General features: G+C 40.2%; 1 protein-coding gene across 11 annotated transcripts in view; it reads left to right on the forward strand.

Moving 5' to 3' along the window:
- The window catches only part of SLIT2 (slit guidance ligand 2), a 364,105-nt gene that overhangs the window by 108,543 nt on the left and 239,703 nt on the right, over positions 1-15,859 (forward strand). Inside the window, exon 1 of one of the 11 annotated variants that reach the window (XM_057726066.1) lies at positions 9,841-9,943. The exons of the other annotated variants lie outside the window; for them this stretch is intronic. Coding sequence (XP_057582049.1) covers positions 9,900-9,943 — 44 coding nt within the window. The 5' untranslated portion in view covers positions 9,841-9,899. Of the gene's footprint in view, positions 1-9,840; positions 9,944-15,859 lie in introns of those variants that run through there. 11 annotated transcript variants of the gene reach the window in all.

Raw genomic sequence — 15,859 nt, forward strand, 5'->3', positions numbered from 1 at the left:
TCATTGGCTTTTATAATGAAATGAGCGAGGACTTTCTAGGACTAATAAGATACACACGTTTCTCTCAAAGAAAAAAAATCTTGGGAACCCTGTATTTACTACACAAGGCATTCAGCTTTTATTTTATTTTGTTTTTTAATGAGTGGATGCATTGGTGGAGCCAGTAAGGAAAAGTCAGCTGTGACATGCCTGGCAGTTAGCGATCCTCGTGTGTAACAGACCTACAAAGACTTCAAGCATGAAGTAGATTTCGCATGGTAGGATGGAAATGGCCTGATAGGATGAGTAAGTGAAGTGGGATGGCTCTTCCCAAGAGTGGGACTGCACTTTAGAGAGGATGTGAAGACGAGGTGATCTGTGAGGGAAAAGAGTATTCGGTGAGCGGCGTAGCAGAGGGAAGGCGTAATATTTAGGTGTGAAAAGGAATGAAAGAGTCTCCGTTTTCTCCTCTAGCTTTGGTCCTCAGCCAGTACTCTGCTCTTCCCCTATCTTCACTGAAGTCCGGCTCCGCTGAGAGGAAAATTGTATTGTACCAACTCCTCTCTTTCTCTCCGCATTGAGGTCTTCTACTGAAAGAACCTAACAAATATCCATTAAAGAGCTGTTAATTGTCTTAGTTGTATTCCGCCTCCGTTGAGCTGAAGAGAGGACACATCACGTTAGTGAGAATCCTAGACGCGTCTGAAAGTGGGAGAGAAAGATTTCACGTTTGGACTCTGTCTTCCCCCGTGGAACTTTGAAATGCTTTTATCACCTTATTTCATCCCAGGCGAACGCAGGAGGGCTTTCATATGAGGAAAGCCTCAGGACTCCAAATTATGGATATAAGCCTTCCTTTTGACAAGTTATTTTTTAAAAAAAGGAAAGAGGAAAGAAGGGAGAGAAAGAAAGAAGGAAGGAAACAAAAAAGGAATATTTGAATGGCATAACATCTTTTTTTATTATTAATGTCCCTTTAATGAAAGTAAATTTCAGAATTTTGAATGTTCTGTGACCTTCGGTAGCTTGTTTAAACTCTCAGTACCCCAGGGCCCTCTTTTATCACATAGGAGTAATGATTTTATTCCTATTTTGTGAAATAGGCTTTTTCTACTCAGTGTGAAATTCTCAGTGTGAAAATACTTTGTAAATTTTAATGTTCTTAGCAAATGGGTTTTCTTTATACAGTGAATCCTTAAGGACAATAACTTACACTTCTTTGTCACCTACTTTACAAGAATCACAGTGTCTCAAAGTAGTAAGAGAAGTCACAAAGTTGTTGTAAAAATTGTGTACATTAGATAAAGGTATATGTGATAAGTAAAAGCCAGAATTTGTAGAATAGATGTTAGATTTGTTCATACAATTTACTAAAACTGTGCATGGTGCATACTGTGCCCTTAGAAGCAATCAGTTGTAAGGGATAATGTCTTTTTTTTTTTTTTATAGGTACCATTTATTCAGTGCTTACTAGGTGTTAGTCACTGTTGATAACGCACTGCATGTATGAACTCTAATTTTTACCCTGTGAGCTATTATCCCCATTTTATGAATAAATTGAGGAATAGAGAGTTTAAGAAACTTGTCCAACATTATGTAGCTATTACTTATTATGTAGAAATGAATCTGTATTCTCCTTTTGTATCAACCAGAGATCTCAATAATTGCTAAGCAGAGCTGATTAACAAATGATAGCCAACATGGTCAGTATTTGATGTTTTATTTACTTTAGGAGGCTATTCTTAATTTTTACAGATTACTATCTATTTTAACCTACAGTAGATTCATTAATATAAAGTCTCCTTAGGTGAGTGGTTTTCAGACTGTGCCCCAAGGATCCCCAGGAATTTAATGAAGAACATCACATCCTTTTCATTCATATTTACTCCAGATGTATCTGTTTTGTATATTAGGTTTCATTATTCGAGTCCTCCCTTCCTTTCCTTCCTTCCTTTCATCTTTCCTTCCTTCCTCTCTCTGTCCATTTTCCCCTCCCACCCTCCTTCTTTTTATCCATCCATCCATCCATCCATCTATCCCTCCACTTATCTATACAGACATCCAACCAACTAACCGACCGGCCGACTGACCGACCAATCAGTATGCACTGGACTCTCAATATGCGTAAAGCACTGTGTTCCTAGCAGTTGCATTCGTACAAAACAAGGATCTAAAAGATTTTTTTCTAATTTTCAAAAATGACAGAGAGTGAATTTAAAACACAGTTTTGTTTAATTTCACATATGAAATATTTTGGAAAACTTATTTAAATATTGTTATCCTTTTTATTAAAATCAAAGATGTTCTCTCTTATGAGGGAGAGATGCCAGTTACGTACAGCTTTGAGGCGTTGCATAGACCTTGGCTATGGGAGTGCAGGTGCAGTTTCCTGTATAGGAAATGATTGTTTCCCCATTTAATTTTTTATGAACTTCAAGCCAAGAAGGGGTGAAGGTTTCACAAACATCAGGCCTTGATGTTTTGATTGACATGATCTGAGCTCACTCTGTTCAGTCTGAATTGATGTTTGGTAGTAAGGCCATTGTTCAGAATGGAAAAGCGCATTGTTTCTGGAAAGGAAAAAAAATCAATTAACTGTATTTTTACCCTTAAATATCTACAGTGTACTTACTATTAAAAACAATAAAACTCCAGTTGGAGAACAGGGCATTTAAAATTTTAAATATCAGGATCTTTCTAGAGCTTGTGCAAATCACTTTATTTGTGTCAGCAATATTATTAAATCCAAATTTATAAGCAAATATGTTACCTACTAAGTATCGGTGCATTAAAAATTTTGGTCTTCCTGATTGAATGTACAGCACATAAAAATGCAATACTTAATTTTAAAGTAGATTGTATGTACTTTTAAAGATTCTACAACAGAAAAACATTTTTGAGTACGTAACGTTAAGTATTTAATGTCAGATTAAATCTTTTTTCTTATCTGATAAGTGTATTCAGAAACTTTAAAGTGATTTTCAATCTTGACTCAAAATACACCACCTGTGATTTTTTTGTTTCCTTTTTTGTCTCTTTTCCTTTCCAGTTTTGCTATACTACATTAAGAAAGAAATATTGAATAAAAGGCGGGTTTCTCCTGATTAAAAATGCTTTCCCAAGGGATGCTGGGAAAAAATGCTGTCCCTAATTCGCACGTGCTTCCCACTCTGTCCCTCCCTGCGGCTTCTCCCACACTGGAGGGCCGCTTCCCAGAGCTAGGCGAGAGCCTGGAACTACGCTCGGAGAGGTTATAAAGGCCGTACTCATTTCTCTGTGGAAGTTGGTTTTATTCACCTGACTTAAAACTGGTGGTGGGGTCTGGAGTTCAGGATTGGAGGCTGGGTGAAGGCAGAGAGTAGCAAGCACCCTTTAGAATCTCAAGGGGACGAAATAAGCGTATTGGATGCTTGAGAAATGGCAAGCTGTGATTGGATGCCTTTACTGGATTCTGAGGATTTGGGGATAAAAAGAGGAACAGCTTGTTTTTTTGTGGTTTAATTTTCTCAGCAGATTTGCAGATTGTCCTAATTTTGATGTGAATTACAGACACTTTGGTTAAATTAACTTTTGTATCCTGAGAATGCTATGTTTTAAATCTTTGTATTTGTTTTGTAAACCATTGTATATTTTTCAGTCCCCAGCAATGTGTACATTCTGTTAAAAACAGGTACTTTTATATCTAAAACTATATCTCGAATACATATGCACAAACATATATTTTTCCTGAAACTTAATCCTGAAGATTTGGCTTTTCTGCTTAATTTTTATAAATTAATTTATTCTAACCACACATTTCTGTTATAGAACTTAAATATTAAAATGTTTCCTTTAAAAATTCATTTCCAAGATGAATGAAAATATTCAAAAAAAGAGAGGTTTTAATGTTTACAGATTGCTTTCGGACTTGGTCTGTAAGTTAAGCACACCTACAAATACTGAAAAAATAGCAGCACTTATGGTCGATTAAACCCTGATAATAAAATCAGTAAAATAAAAATAGTTACTAGAACTGGATTCTGCTTCAGATGTCTAATTAAAAATATGTTAAGTGGGTAAATTACAGTGACTCTGAAGAAAAACTATGTATAGAGTGAATAATGACATCAAAATAAGAGAATACAAATACTTGGGATTTATGTCATTTTCTTGATTTGAAGCATGTGTATGACCTTTAACATATACATCAAAAAATAAAGATACATTTTAGCTGTTTTGAAAACAAAACAAAGATGTATTCCATTAATCTGCAGTCATAATTTAAACGATAGTAGGTTGTCTTCCTTACCATAATTATTTCTGCAGACAAGAAGAATAACTTGGAGAGAATTTGCATTTACTTTTGCTTAATTTTTTTTCTGTTCTTGGGTTTCACTTCTGTCCCATGGTGATATATAAAAGTAGGACCACCTGTTTTCCACTGGGCTTTCAGTTCGGGTAAATTCTTACAGCACAGCAATGTATTCCTAATTAGAATTCTTCTGGAAATCTGAGGTAAATTAATGATAACAATACTATAAAGCTGCAGTCAATAAAATGAAAGGTCTTCCAGAAAGACTGCACCCCTCAAAAAAAAAAAAGAAAAGAAAGAAAGAAATCTATGAACAGACACACAAACTTTCTGAACCGACTTAAAAGCTTTATGAGTAAGGAAATCAGCTCACTTCCGTAAGGATCCAGAAATGGAATATTTAAACATAAATCCTGATAGATAAAATCTAGGCAGTGGGTATTTTCCTACAACAACAAATTATAGGAGAACAGATTATTATAGAGTAATGTTTTTAATGAGCTGGAAATGTTTCTGTTTTTGGAAAGATTGCTGTGAATTGGAGAAGGCAGAGGAAAAACTGTCTTTACTTGAAAATTTGCAAAAGTGTTTTGAATTAGTGTTTCCCCATTTCTATTTTAAGTTAGCAATAGGGGAAAGGAATCAGATCAGATTTGTATATGTGTCATAAAAAAAATCAGGGCAGAAGGGCCGTCTTCCTTTGATTTTTCAACTCAAATGGAACAAGGAGGGGAAAGTTAGTCTTTCTCTCATCCATGAGAGTGTTATGTTATGCTGGTCAGCTTGCACACAAATGATTTACGCTGAAAAGCAGACTTAAAACTTATAGAAATTCCAGGGTGGAGCATTAGTGCCCCGTGGAGTGTTCGCAAATGAAATAATGCATCAGGGAAGCCAGCTTCGCGTATCTTGCCTGCCTGCTTTTAGGCAAGTATGGGTGTTCATTTTCAATAATAATTCAAACAGTTGAAACATAAAGGGTCTGCATTTCAGAATAACTGGACTATTCACCCACTAGCTCGCCACCGCAAAGAGGAGAAGCAAGCTGAACTGCCCAGTTTATGATGTTAGCAGATAATTAAGCATAAGAAAATCTAAAAAATTCATAAATCAAACCAAGTCATGTGACCTAAAATTCAGACAGTATCCATCTTATTAAAATTTGATTTCTAGTTTCCATTTTTCTTTGATTGCAGAAATTTTATGCTGAATATCATAACTGCCATTTTGTGTAATTATATTTAAAGTTGCTTCATATAAGGCATTTTCCTATTCTGAAGGTTATTTTGAGAAGAGCTTGAACTTCATTTTCTCTCACTTATATGTAAATTAGCCAGTGCAAGCAAATAGCTTCTATGAGAAGCCAGGCGTTTTCAATGATTTAATAACTGATTCCAGGCTATGAATTTGATAACCCAAATACTCTAAAGTTTTAGAATAACCTTTCAGGCAGTGAATTGAGGTACTAGGAGGTTATGAAATCAAACTGTTAATTGCAGTATACTGTGACGCTCCTCCTGGTTTACATGCTGACTTTAGAGAATTTCTGAGAGCTGTTCTCAGTATTGCACTTAATTTAACCCATCGACACAGCAGGTCTCACTTGCATACATGTGTAACTTTACATGTTCTCTACTAAATAAAGTCGTCTTCCTTAGAGGTATATTTCTCATTCTCCACAGTCTATTGCAAATGAAATCCTGGTCCTAGCGAAGTTTCCAACTTGAATTCTCACTGCTTCATACCCCTCAGTTGACTAAATTTTTTGCTGTTCTCAGTGTTGATTCTCAAATTATTTAACAACAGGTTCAACATAGATACCAACTATTCAGAATATACATTTGTTCATCTTATAAGTGTTTGCTGGATATCAGCTCTAGTTTTTTCTCATATAAGTCCTGTAATTTCTGACATCCCTGTATCAGTTAAGAATGATTCATGTAACAGCATACAGTTGCTGAGTCTTCAACTATTGGTATTTTTATAAGAAAAGTGTAGAGGTAGGCAGTTCAGGGCTAGTGTTAATCCTCAGCAGTGGCTTAAGGAACCCAGGCTCTCTCTGCCTCTCTGCTGTACCATCTTCAGTATGCCGACTTCTGTCCTCCTGATTATCACCTCATATTCACAGGGTGGCTGCTGTGCCTCCAACTTTTCATCCACATTTCAGGCAAGGAAAATAGTTAAGTGGAAAGGAGCAATAATAAATGGCTATGCCAGTTTGTGGTATTTTGTTTTGTTTTGTTTTCAGTAAAGTAGAAACCTTACCCAGCAGTCTTTGACTCACATTTCATCGGCCAGCACTCTGTCATTGCTGCCCCTACCTGGAAGATGGCTAGGGAGGAGGAGATGAAAGTGAGGAGTGGGTCATTGAATGAACACTCTACCACACTGCCTTTCACTCACATTTATCCCTCCACTTGGAATGCTCTTTCTGTCATCTCTCCTTTGCTTTCATCCACATCTTTTGTCCCATTTCTGACTGAGGGCCTATCAGCTGTTCTTTATATTTTTCTATGGAATATCAGATTTTAACCTTCATAATACAAGGCAAAATACTTGTAACTAGCTTTGTGCAGCTGTGTCTTAATCTTGAGGTTGAAGACTATATGACTCAGTTGCAAGTGTCAAAAAATTATTTAAACTAGTTTATTCCATAATTCATTCGTTCATGTAACACGGAAGTCCAGGGATTTGCTGGCTTCGGCGTGTCTGGATCCAAAGGCTGAAATGATGTGCATATTGTTATCCCCGTGTCTATTCTCACTCTCAAATCCATCCATCCTCCCTGCCTCCCCCTCTGTACTCCTCTATTCTCCTTCTCTCTCCTCCTCTCTTTCATTCTTTATTCTACTTTCCTCTGTTTTGCTCCATTCTGAAATAGGTTCTCAACACAATGTGTAAAAGATAGCTATTCGTGGCTCTTAACTTACCTGGTTTTTCATTATGACAGAGTCAGGGAGCCCCTCCTGCTCCCAAATGCACTTATCAAATGTTTCAGGAAGAACTGTGACTAGCCTTGGCTGGCCTTTTAACCAGCCACTGCAGAGCAGAATAGAATTTTAAGACTGGCTAAGTCTAGATCATGCAGCCATTGTGGTGGCCCAGGGGTCGAAAGGACTGTAATTGATGGTCCCACCACAACCGCGTGAGGTGTTGGGGGGAAGTGCTGTGCAGGAGAAATAACAGCTGTTGCTTTTCCCATCATTTTTCACTCCATGTATGTGCCTCTGACAAAGCAAGTAGGAGCTCAGTAAGTATTTGAAGAAGTGAATGGAAAAATAGGATAAGAGAAGAACTGAGCTGACCTGTAAGCAAGAGGAGAAAACCAGGTAGCGTTTCAGTGTTTCGCAAGCTATGTTTAGATCATGCAATGCCATTTTACATTTTGAGTTCATATGAATTCCCAGTAGATGTCATTCATATTTTTTTAAAAACAAGAAATGTCAACCCAAAACCATTTCCAAAAATATGTTATCTTACCAATTGCTCATTCAGCAGATATTTATTGACTGCCTACTCTATGCTAAGGCACAAAGTGGAAGGTGTTTTATTCTTTTAGTGAAGGTAATTGAGAAGTTTTTCTCTATACTTTATGAAAATGTTAATCTGATAGAAAAAATAACAGGTGATGACATAGTTAGCAAGTAAAATATATTCAGGGAACCGTTTACGTCTTTAAAGCTTCTTATGAAACAGTATAGTGGTGTATTCAACTCTAGTTTATGGAAATAAGAAACTTAAGGAAATGAATTCAGGTATTTAGCCCTCTTTATTTTAAACTAAAGAGGCATTTGATACATTTTTAGGTCTCTCAGAAAACATCCTAAACATAAGCATATAACTACAAATAACATAAATTTATATTTACACATTTCATTTCTCTGTTAACCTGTTGATTGATTCAGAGTTGTTCTGGGGTGAAAAATTAGTAGCATTTATTTCTCCTGATTTTTTTCCATTTGCCTCGAATAACTCAGTTCATTAAAGACTTCTGAAGAGTTCATTGCTTTTGCCCCCTTTCTTTTGCCATCAGTGTTTGGAATGAGGAGAGGATGAACTTGAAGCATGGTTGCCTCTTTGTCCCTGCTGCACCCAGCCATTACCTCTCCAGAAAGCAGGCTGAATCTGTCAGGCAAAGCTTCCTGAGACTGGATCCTTTCAGCCCATTCTTACAGGGGTAATAAGGCTTGGAGCTTATTTCAGTGGGCCTGCCCTGGAGCAGCATTCCTCTTGGTTTTCTTTTGAAGATTGATTGGTTTGCAAAGGAAGACGGATAGCACTACTCTTTTTCTCACTTTTTCTCTTTTTTTCCATTCTTGAAAGTTTGATAGTTATATACAGGAAGAAGTCTTACTTGATAGGTTTTGTGTCCATGCTTTATGTAGTTCTCTAAACCTGATTCTTGGAGCTGAGGAACTTTTAATGGGACTTTTAGCTAAGCTGAAATCACTTATATAATCCAGCTCTGTAGAGTAGTTTTCCTGATTTTTGAAACGGCGTGATGAGATAGAAAAGATAGAGGGGGCATAGGGAGGGGTGGAGGGAGAAGTGCAAGAGAATTTCTGAAACTAGTCATCTAACAGACTGACTCAGGTTAAAGCTCTCAGTAGCCTGCTGGAAAGAGAAATTTCTGAACGCAATTTTTGGCTTTTTTAAGGTAATTGAAAATTATGTGTGTTTGTGGTAAGCCACAACAATCTTTCTATATTGTTGTGCTCAAAATATGTCACTAGAGTGAGTTAAGGAGGGTGTTTCACAGCAATAACTTTAATTCTAGTCAAGTAAAAATCAATTCAAATAAATTCAACATAAAACTTAAATACCTACTCTGTGTCCAGAGTCTTTTCTGGGATCTGGAAAACTCCTTTTGAGTAATTCTTATAATTGAGGCATTTGATCTAGTGATAGGAGATAAAAATGCTCCTGATAAAATTTGCCAGGTGCTTTCAGAGCAGTAAATAAGAGGAATTAAGGGAACTTTTACTTCCGACATCATGTGCTCCAGGAAAGTGTTGTATGGACCTCCAGTTTCTGGAGGTCCCTGTGAACCTATAGGATGACAGAAATGATTTTTTTTCATCCTGTAATGGGGTGGATATTTACACATCATACTCAGATATACAAAAACCGTATTCTGTTTTATTTGTCAATAAATACGTCCTGCTGGAGAGAGAAAGTGACTTTGCTAAACAAGGTTATTCCAGCCACCCTTGGTTTATATTGACCTCTTTCAGATGAGTTCAGTTGCAGTTGACTAAATCCTCGGTCAGTCTGAAGTTCCTGTTCCATGTCAGGAAGGTGTCTGCTCTCAGTGAGTCCACACTCCTTCTGTATTCTTCCCAGAATGGCACTGAGAGGAGAGCTTAGTCTCCATGTCCCGTAATAAGGAAACACGATGCTTCTGGTCTGTGTGCTGTCTTTGTCCTCACGGATTTCCTCTGGGTCAGACGTATTGTCTGGTATTGTCTAGATACAATGCTTTATATTGTCCCCAGATATCTTGTGTTTGTGTCCACCCAGGTCCAGCCATTGGGAGCTGTTAATGCTTGTACAGGCTGTGAAAGGAGGTTCCGTTGCTACTGGGTTTCGAGATCCTCCTCATTTGTAGCAAGGGTTGGCAAAGTGTGGCATGCAAAAAAAACACCCAACTACCTGTGGACAGATCCGACCATGGTAGGACCCATTTATGCATCGTCTGTGTCTGTTTTAGTTCTAAAACCACATAGGTTAGTAGTTTCTGCAAAGACTGCATGGCCCACAAAACCTAAAACATTTACTAACTGGCCCTTTTCAGAAAGAGTGCCTAGAGGAAGGTCAGCATCATGCTGGTAGGAGATGCTCTCTTTGTCTCTCCCTCTCAGTCTACAACTAGTAAAACATCCGTATCTCAGCCGAGGCTCCTCTGCTTAGCACACCAGGATGCTGGCAAGATCCACACATCTGTACATCTGCAGGTGGATGGACTGGAAAACAAAGAGAAGGCAGAGCTGAGGGAGCAGCTGAGATCGTGCCTGTGATTCTGGCCCCCCAGCCCTGGTGGAGCCTGCAGCCCCAGAGAATCCATTAGTATCAGGGCAGGCAGCGCACACGATGCTGGCTTTCCAGCCTCAGCAGTCTCAGAGGCCTGAAGGAACTAGGCACCAGTGGTGGCGGGTCCTGTGGCCCCCGTTCCTCCAGCTGCAGCAACATCCATAATTCTGGTCTCCCTGCCTGGGGCAGCGGCACCCACACACCCAGCAGTCCCAAAGCTCCTGCCATCCTGACTCCCCCCATCCTGCTCACGCCCTGTTGTGGTGGAGGCATCTGCCATTCCAGTGGGTCCAGCAGCAGGGCCAGTGACAGTGGCAACACGGGCAGTAGGCAGCAGCAGGACACGGGCGACCCTAGAGGCATGAGCAGTGACAAGGCAGGCACGGCAGGTAGTAGAGGGTGGAGAGGACTGGTTCTCAAACATACCAGAGGCTGCTCAGACACAGGAGAAACCAAAAACTTGTGCTGTAGCACCACCTACTGAAAAACCAAAGAAAGGCCTCAAGTTACCAACCCACTGAATTGTTGGAATCAAAGTGAAAAAAGCTTTACCTAAATAAAAAAGGTGTTTGCTACTTCAGATATGCCGGCAGAGGACCAACTCATCAAACGTCCTGAGAAACCACAGTAACACGGTATCACAAAGTAATAGTGACAGTTCTCCAGGAACTATACTTAATTAAAGTCACGGAATATTGCATTCTAACTGATAGAGAATTCAAAATAGCTGTGGTGGAAAAACTCAACAAGCTACAAGAAAACTCAGAAAGGAAATTCAGTGAGCACAGGAATAAAACTGATGAACAGAAGAAAGATTATACCAAAAAGACTGAAACCCTAACAAGGAACTAAACAAAAATTTGGAGCTGAAGAATTCAGTAAATGAGATGAAGAATGCATTAGAAAGCATTGTGAATAGAGTTGCATGGAAGAGGGAATTAGCTGGAAGATAGAAATATTGAAATGATTCAGGAAGAAGGGGGCGAGAGACTGAGTTTTTTTTCAGTGAAGGAATTTTATGAGAATTATTCAGCTCCCTTCGGAAAGGCGACATGAGGATAATGAGTATCCCAGCGGGAGGAGAGAGGGAGAAGGGAGCGGAGAGTTTCTTTAAAAAAATAATAGCTGAGAACTTCGCACACCTGGGGAAGGAAGTGGATTATACGAGTCCATGAAGCTAAGAGGGCGCCTACTTACCTCAGTGCAAAAAGACCTTCTCCAAGACACAGAATAGTAGAATTGTCAGAAGTCAATGACAGAGAAAGAATTTTAAAGGCAAGCAGGAAAGAAAGACAGGAACATACCAAGGAGCCCCCATTAAGCTATCAGCATATTTTTCAACAGAAACTCTACAGGCCTACAGAGAGTGGAATGACATACTCAAAATATTGAAAGACAAAAACTATCAGCCAAGAAAGCTCTACCCAGTAAAGTTATCCTTCAGGTACTAAGAAAAAATAAAGCCTTTCTCAGAAAAACAAAATGAAAAGACAGCCTACCAAATCACTAAGAGATATTTGCAAATCATCTATCCAATAAGGAGTTAATATCCAAAACGTGCAGAGAACTCCTACAGCTCAACAACAAAACAGACAACTCAATTGAATAATTGGCGTGGGACCTGAATAGACATTTTTCCAAAAAAGGCATACAGATGGCCAGCGTGGCACGTGGAAAGACGTTCAGCATCACTGCTTGTCAGGGAAATGCACATTGAAACCACGGTGAGGTACCACCTCATACCCTTTATAATGACTTATCAGAAAGGTAAGAAAAAGTGTTGGAGAGGATGTGGGAAAAAGAACCTTCATACACTGCTTGTGGGAATGTACGTCGGTGCAGCTGTTATGGAAAACAGTATGGTAGTTCCTCAGAAAATTAAGAGCAGAATTACCGTATGATCCAGATATTCCACTTCTGGGTATTTATTTGAAAAACATGAAAACATTAATTCAAAAAGATACACACACCCGTATGTCTGTGTTCATTCCAGCATTATTTACAATAGCCGAGATATAGAAATAACCTAAATGTCCATCTACAGGCGCATGGATAAAGAAGATGTGGTATAGGCACGTATACATATACACACAGTGGAATACTACGCAGCCATAGAAAAGATGAAATCCTGCCACTTGTGACAACATGGATGGATCTTGTGGGTGTTATGTTAGTGAAGTGACTCAGATGAGAAAGACATGCTGTGTGATTTTACTCATGTGTGGAATGAGATAAAATAAAACAACACAAAACAAGAACAAACACGTAGATACAGAGAACAGTTGAGTGGTTACCAAAGAGGAAAGGGGCTCGTTCGTGGTTACCAGAGGGGCAAGCGGGTTGGCGCGGGAGGGTGTCAGTAAAGGAGGTCCACTGTGTGGTGGCAGGTGGAAACTACACCTGTGGTGGTGAGCACACTGCAGGGTGTACAGACGTTGCATATGCACACCAAGTGGGGGACGCGGGGAGGGTGGCGGGGGGAGTGAATTGGGAGATTGGGACACCACACTACATATATGCAGTTTATTGTATGTTAACTGTATCTCAATAAAAGTGCTTAAAAAAAATTACAGTGAGAGTTGAGGCTCCAGTATCCGCCTCCCTAACCCTATTCCCCTGCCCCTGCTCCAGAAATAATCACCATCATGAATTTGATGTCTTTCATGTTGATGGTTTTTAAAATATTTTTTGTACAAATCAAACCTCCATAAATGTTTAACAAATACTTGAGGATTTTGAAACTATTTATTATTATATTGTGTGTTTCCTTCTGGCAGGCGGATTCTTAATCGCTGTGCCACCAGGGAAGTCCAAAAAAAATATTTTTAACATGAAACAGAAAAGTGGTTGCATCCGTGTACATCCCTAATAGCAGTGTGTTCATTCCTGCTGCTCTACAGCACCAGTAGCTGGTATTATAGGACATTCTGATATTAGCCATTGGTAGGGGGGTGTGCCGTGGTATCTCATTGTGCTTTCGATTTGCTTCTACGCGTGTGTTGAGCACTTCATACATTTATTGATAATTTTGTGAAATGCCAGTGGAAGTATTTTCCCCATTTATATATTGTGTTTTCTTTTCTTATTCCCCCCCCCCCCCCCCCAGTTAATTCGTAGGAGTTCCTTCTATATTCTGGATAAGAGCCTTTGTTGATTATATGTTGAAAATGTCTTCCCCAACACAGCGAATTACCTTTTTACTCTCTTAATGGTATTTTAATAAACAGAAGTTTAAAATTAAAAAATAGAATGCTGTACACAGGAAACATATAATGTTATAAACCAGTGTTACCTCAATTTGAAGAAAGTGCTTGCCAAGCCCTGATCTCTAGAATCTTTGGGTTGCCTACTTTGCCTGTCGTTCTTGATGTGTTTCATCTTGTCCAGGCACACACAAATGACTGTCAGGGATGCAGGTCAGATGCACCTGTGTAGAGACCTCCCTGTTTCTCGCCCTCTCCTGCTTCACTGCTTTTGCATCACGCTGGATGTAAAAAGGAAGCAAAGCACCAGTCCAATCTCAGCCTGTCCCTACTGCTCATCGTAACTGATGGTATTGGAAGTGACCGTATTTTATGATTCCATCCTCTTGGCTGCAGAACTTTGGTATTTTCTTACAGCTTCATATATCATTTTCAACCTAGTTATGTCCCTTCCAAATCTTTGTTCTTCTTCTTTCCAAGAAAGGTTTTCCACTTTGTACTGGCGGGGGCCGGGATGGGGAGGACTTTCCTATATGGAGGAGTCTCAGAGTACTCTGCACGAGCAGTACCACATCACAGGAGAAATTTCTAGGAATGGAAATTCTCTGGCCCCAACCCTGACCACTGAATCAGAACCTCTAGGGGAGGAAGCCGGCAAGCTGTGTTTCAGCAAGCCCTCCTGGTGACTGTGATGTTTGCCAAAGTTTGAGAACCACGGCCTTACGTCATATCTGCAACTAAAACTAGGTGATCTGCGTTGACCAGGTTTCATTCTTGGTATGTGACAGAGAGCTTTCAAAATGTAGAAAACTCCTTTCTCTTTCCACAAAGATAGGCTGGAGTGGATTTTAAAGTTCTGTTTTGAAAATTAAAACAGATTCCCTTTTCTCCCTGCACTTCTGGTCTGAGAATTCTCACCCTTCCTGAGGCACTGAGTGACTCTAGTTCGCAAGGTGACACACACAGGAAGAGTCAGCATCTTACGAGGGTGCAGTTTTCCTGAATCCCACTCTTGTGTGCATTCGTGCCACAAGTGTATCCAGGTGGTCGAGTGCATACCGGGGCCCAGCAACATGACGTGCTGAGTCAGGCATTTTAACTCTCGCCTCTAAGTGTGACAGTGGCTGCGAGATTGAACTCTTCAGCTTGCCCAGACAATTTCATTTCGACCTGCCGTGGGCATTTCAAACTTGGCAGCAGTGGAAGGCCATTCCTTCTCTTTCCCCTCAGGCTACCCTCCATTTCCTCACTCCTCAGCCTTGGTGAACAGTTCCGGGACAGTCACCGCAGGCATCTGTTCTGGAGCTGGACGGATCTAGATTCAGATATCAATGTCATCGTTCATCAGTGTTGTAATCTTGGACAACCGACTTTTCTACGTTTTCCTATAACGTGGAAGAAGTCCCGACTCCCATGGGTAAATTTTGGAGATTTGGAGAAAACCCATGCCTGATAAACCGTATTTATTATCCCAACCTCACCAGCTCCTTAAACATCCTCTTAGTGACCAGGTCACTGGGCAGCACTTTCACAAATACCTCAAATAATATTGCTTTCCTCTCAACAGATCCCTGCCACTGGCAAAGACCACCTTCCGTGCTTTGGGGGATGACGTGGTTTCTTGCTTGTTCTTCCGCCTCCCGTTGGCTCCCCCCTTGGAGCTGCCGCGTACAGTTCTGAAGGCTCTGGAGTGCACGGGGCACCATTCAGAGGTCAGAGACCTCCCTTTCACACACACACACACACACACACACACACACACACACACACACACACACGCACTCTCCCGATGCCACGCGCACATCGCGCCCACTCAAGCAGGCGTGCACACACTTGCACGTGCGGACTGGGAGGTCACCTGCTGTACACACCCCCGCACGGCTTTCCAGGCACACACATTTGTATGTTTGTTATTGAAAAAAGAGCAAAGCATTTTTTTTTCAGCAGAATACACATTTCTGTGATGGTATTGAGAAAGGGACACTTTTCTTTAATCCACACGGAGGTGTCATAAGAGAAGCTCTGTTGCCCTCTCGCATCTCTTCTTCAGGAGCTGCCGGAGTGGTTCTGTGAGATGCCCCCAGCCCTTCAAGTGCCCTGGACCATCTCCCACGGCAGGTTTGTGCCTTCTCAGAGGTGCACCACTGCTGATTGTCCTAGTACTCACCTGAGGTTGAGAATTCCTGTGAGACTGTCATTGATGCCCAGCCTTGTAGGTGACCAAAAGGAGAAATGTAACAAAATTATTTTTCATCTGCCGAACAGGCAACGAATGTTGCTTGGGGGCCATTTTCCGTATATATGGACTCAGTCACAAAAATATTGTAAGAGTATCTTAACTTGCCCGTTTTTTCTT

Source organism: Hippopotamus amphibius, chromosome 3 (genome assembly GCF_030028045.1).
Source record: "Hippopotamus amphibius kiboko isolate mHipAmp2 chromosome 3, mHipAmp2.hap2, whole genome shotgun sequence".
Lineage (NCBI taxonomy): Eukaryota > Metazoa > Chordata > Mammalia > Artiodactyla > Hippopotamidae > Hippopotamus > Hippopotamus amphibius.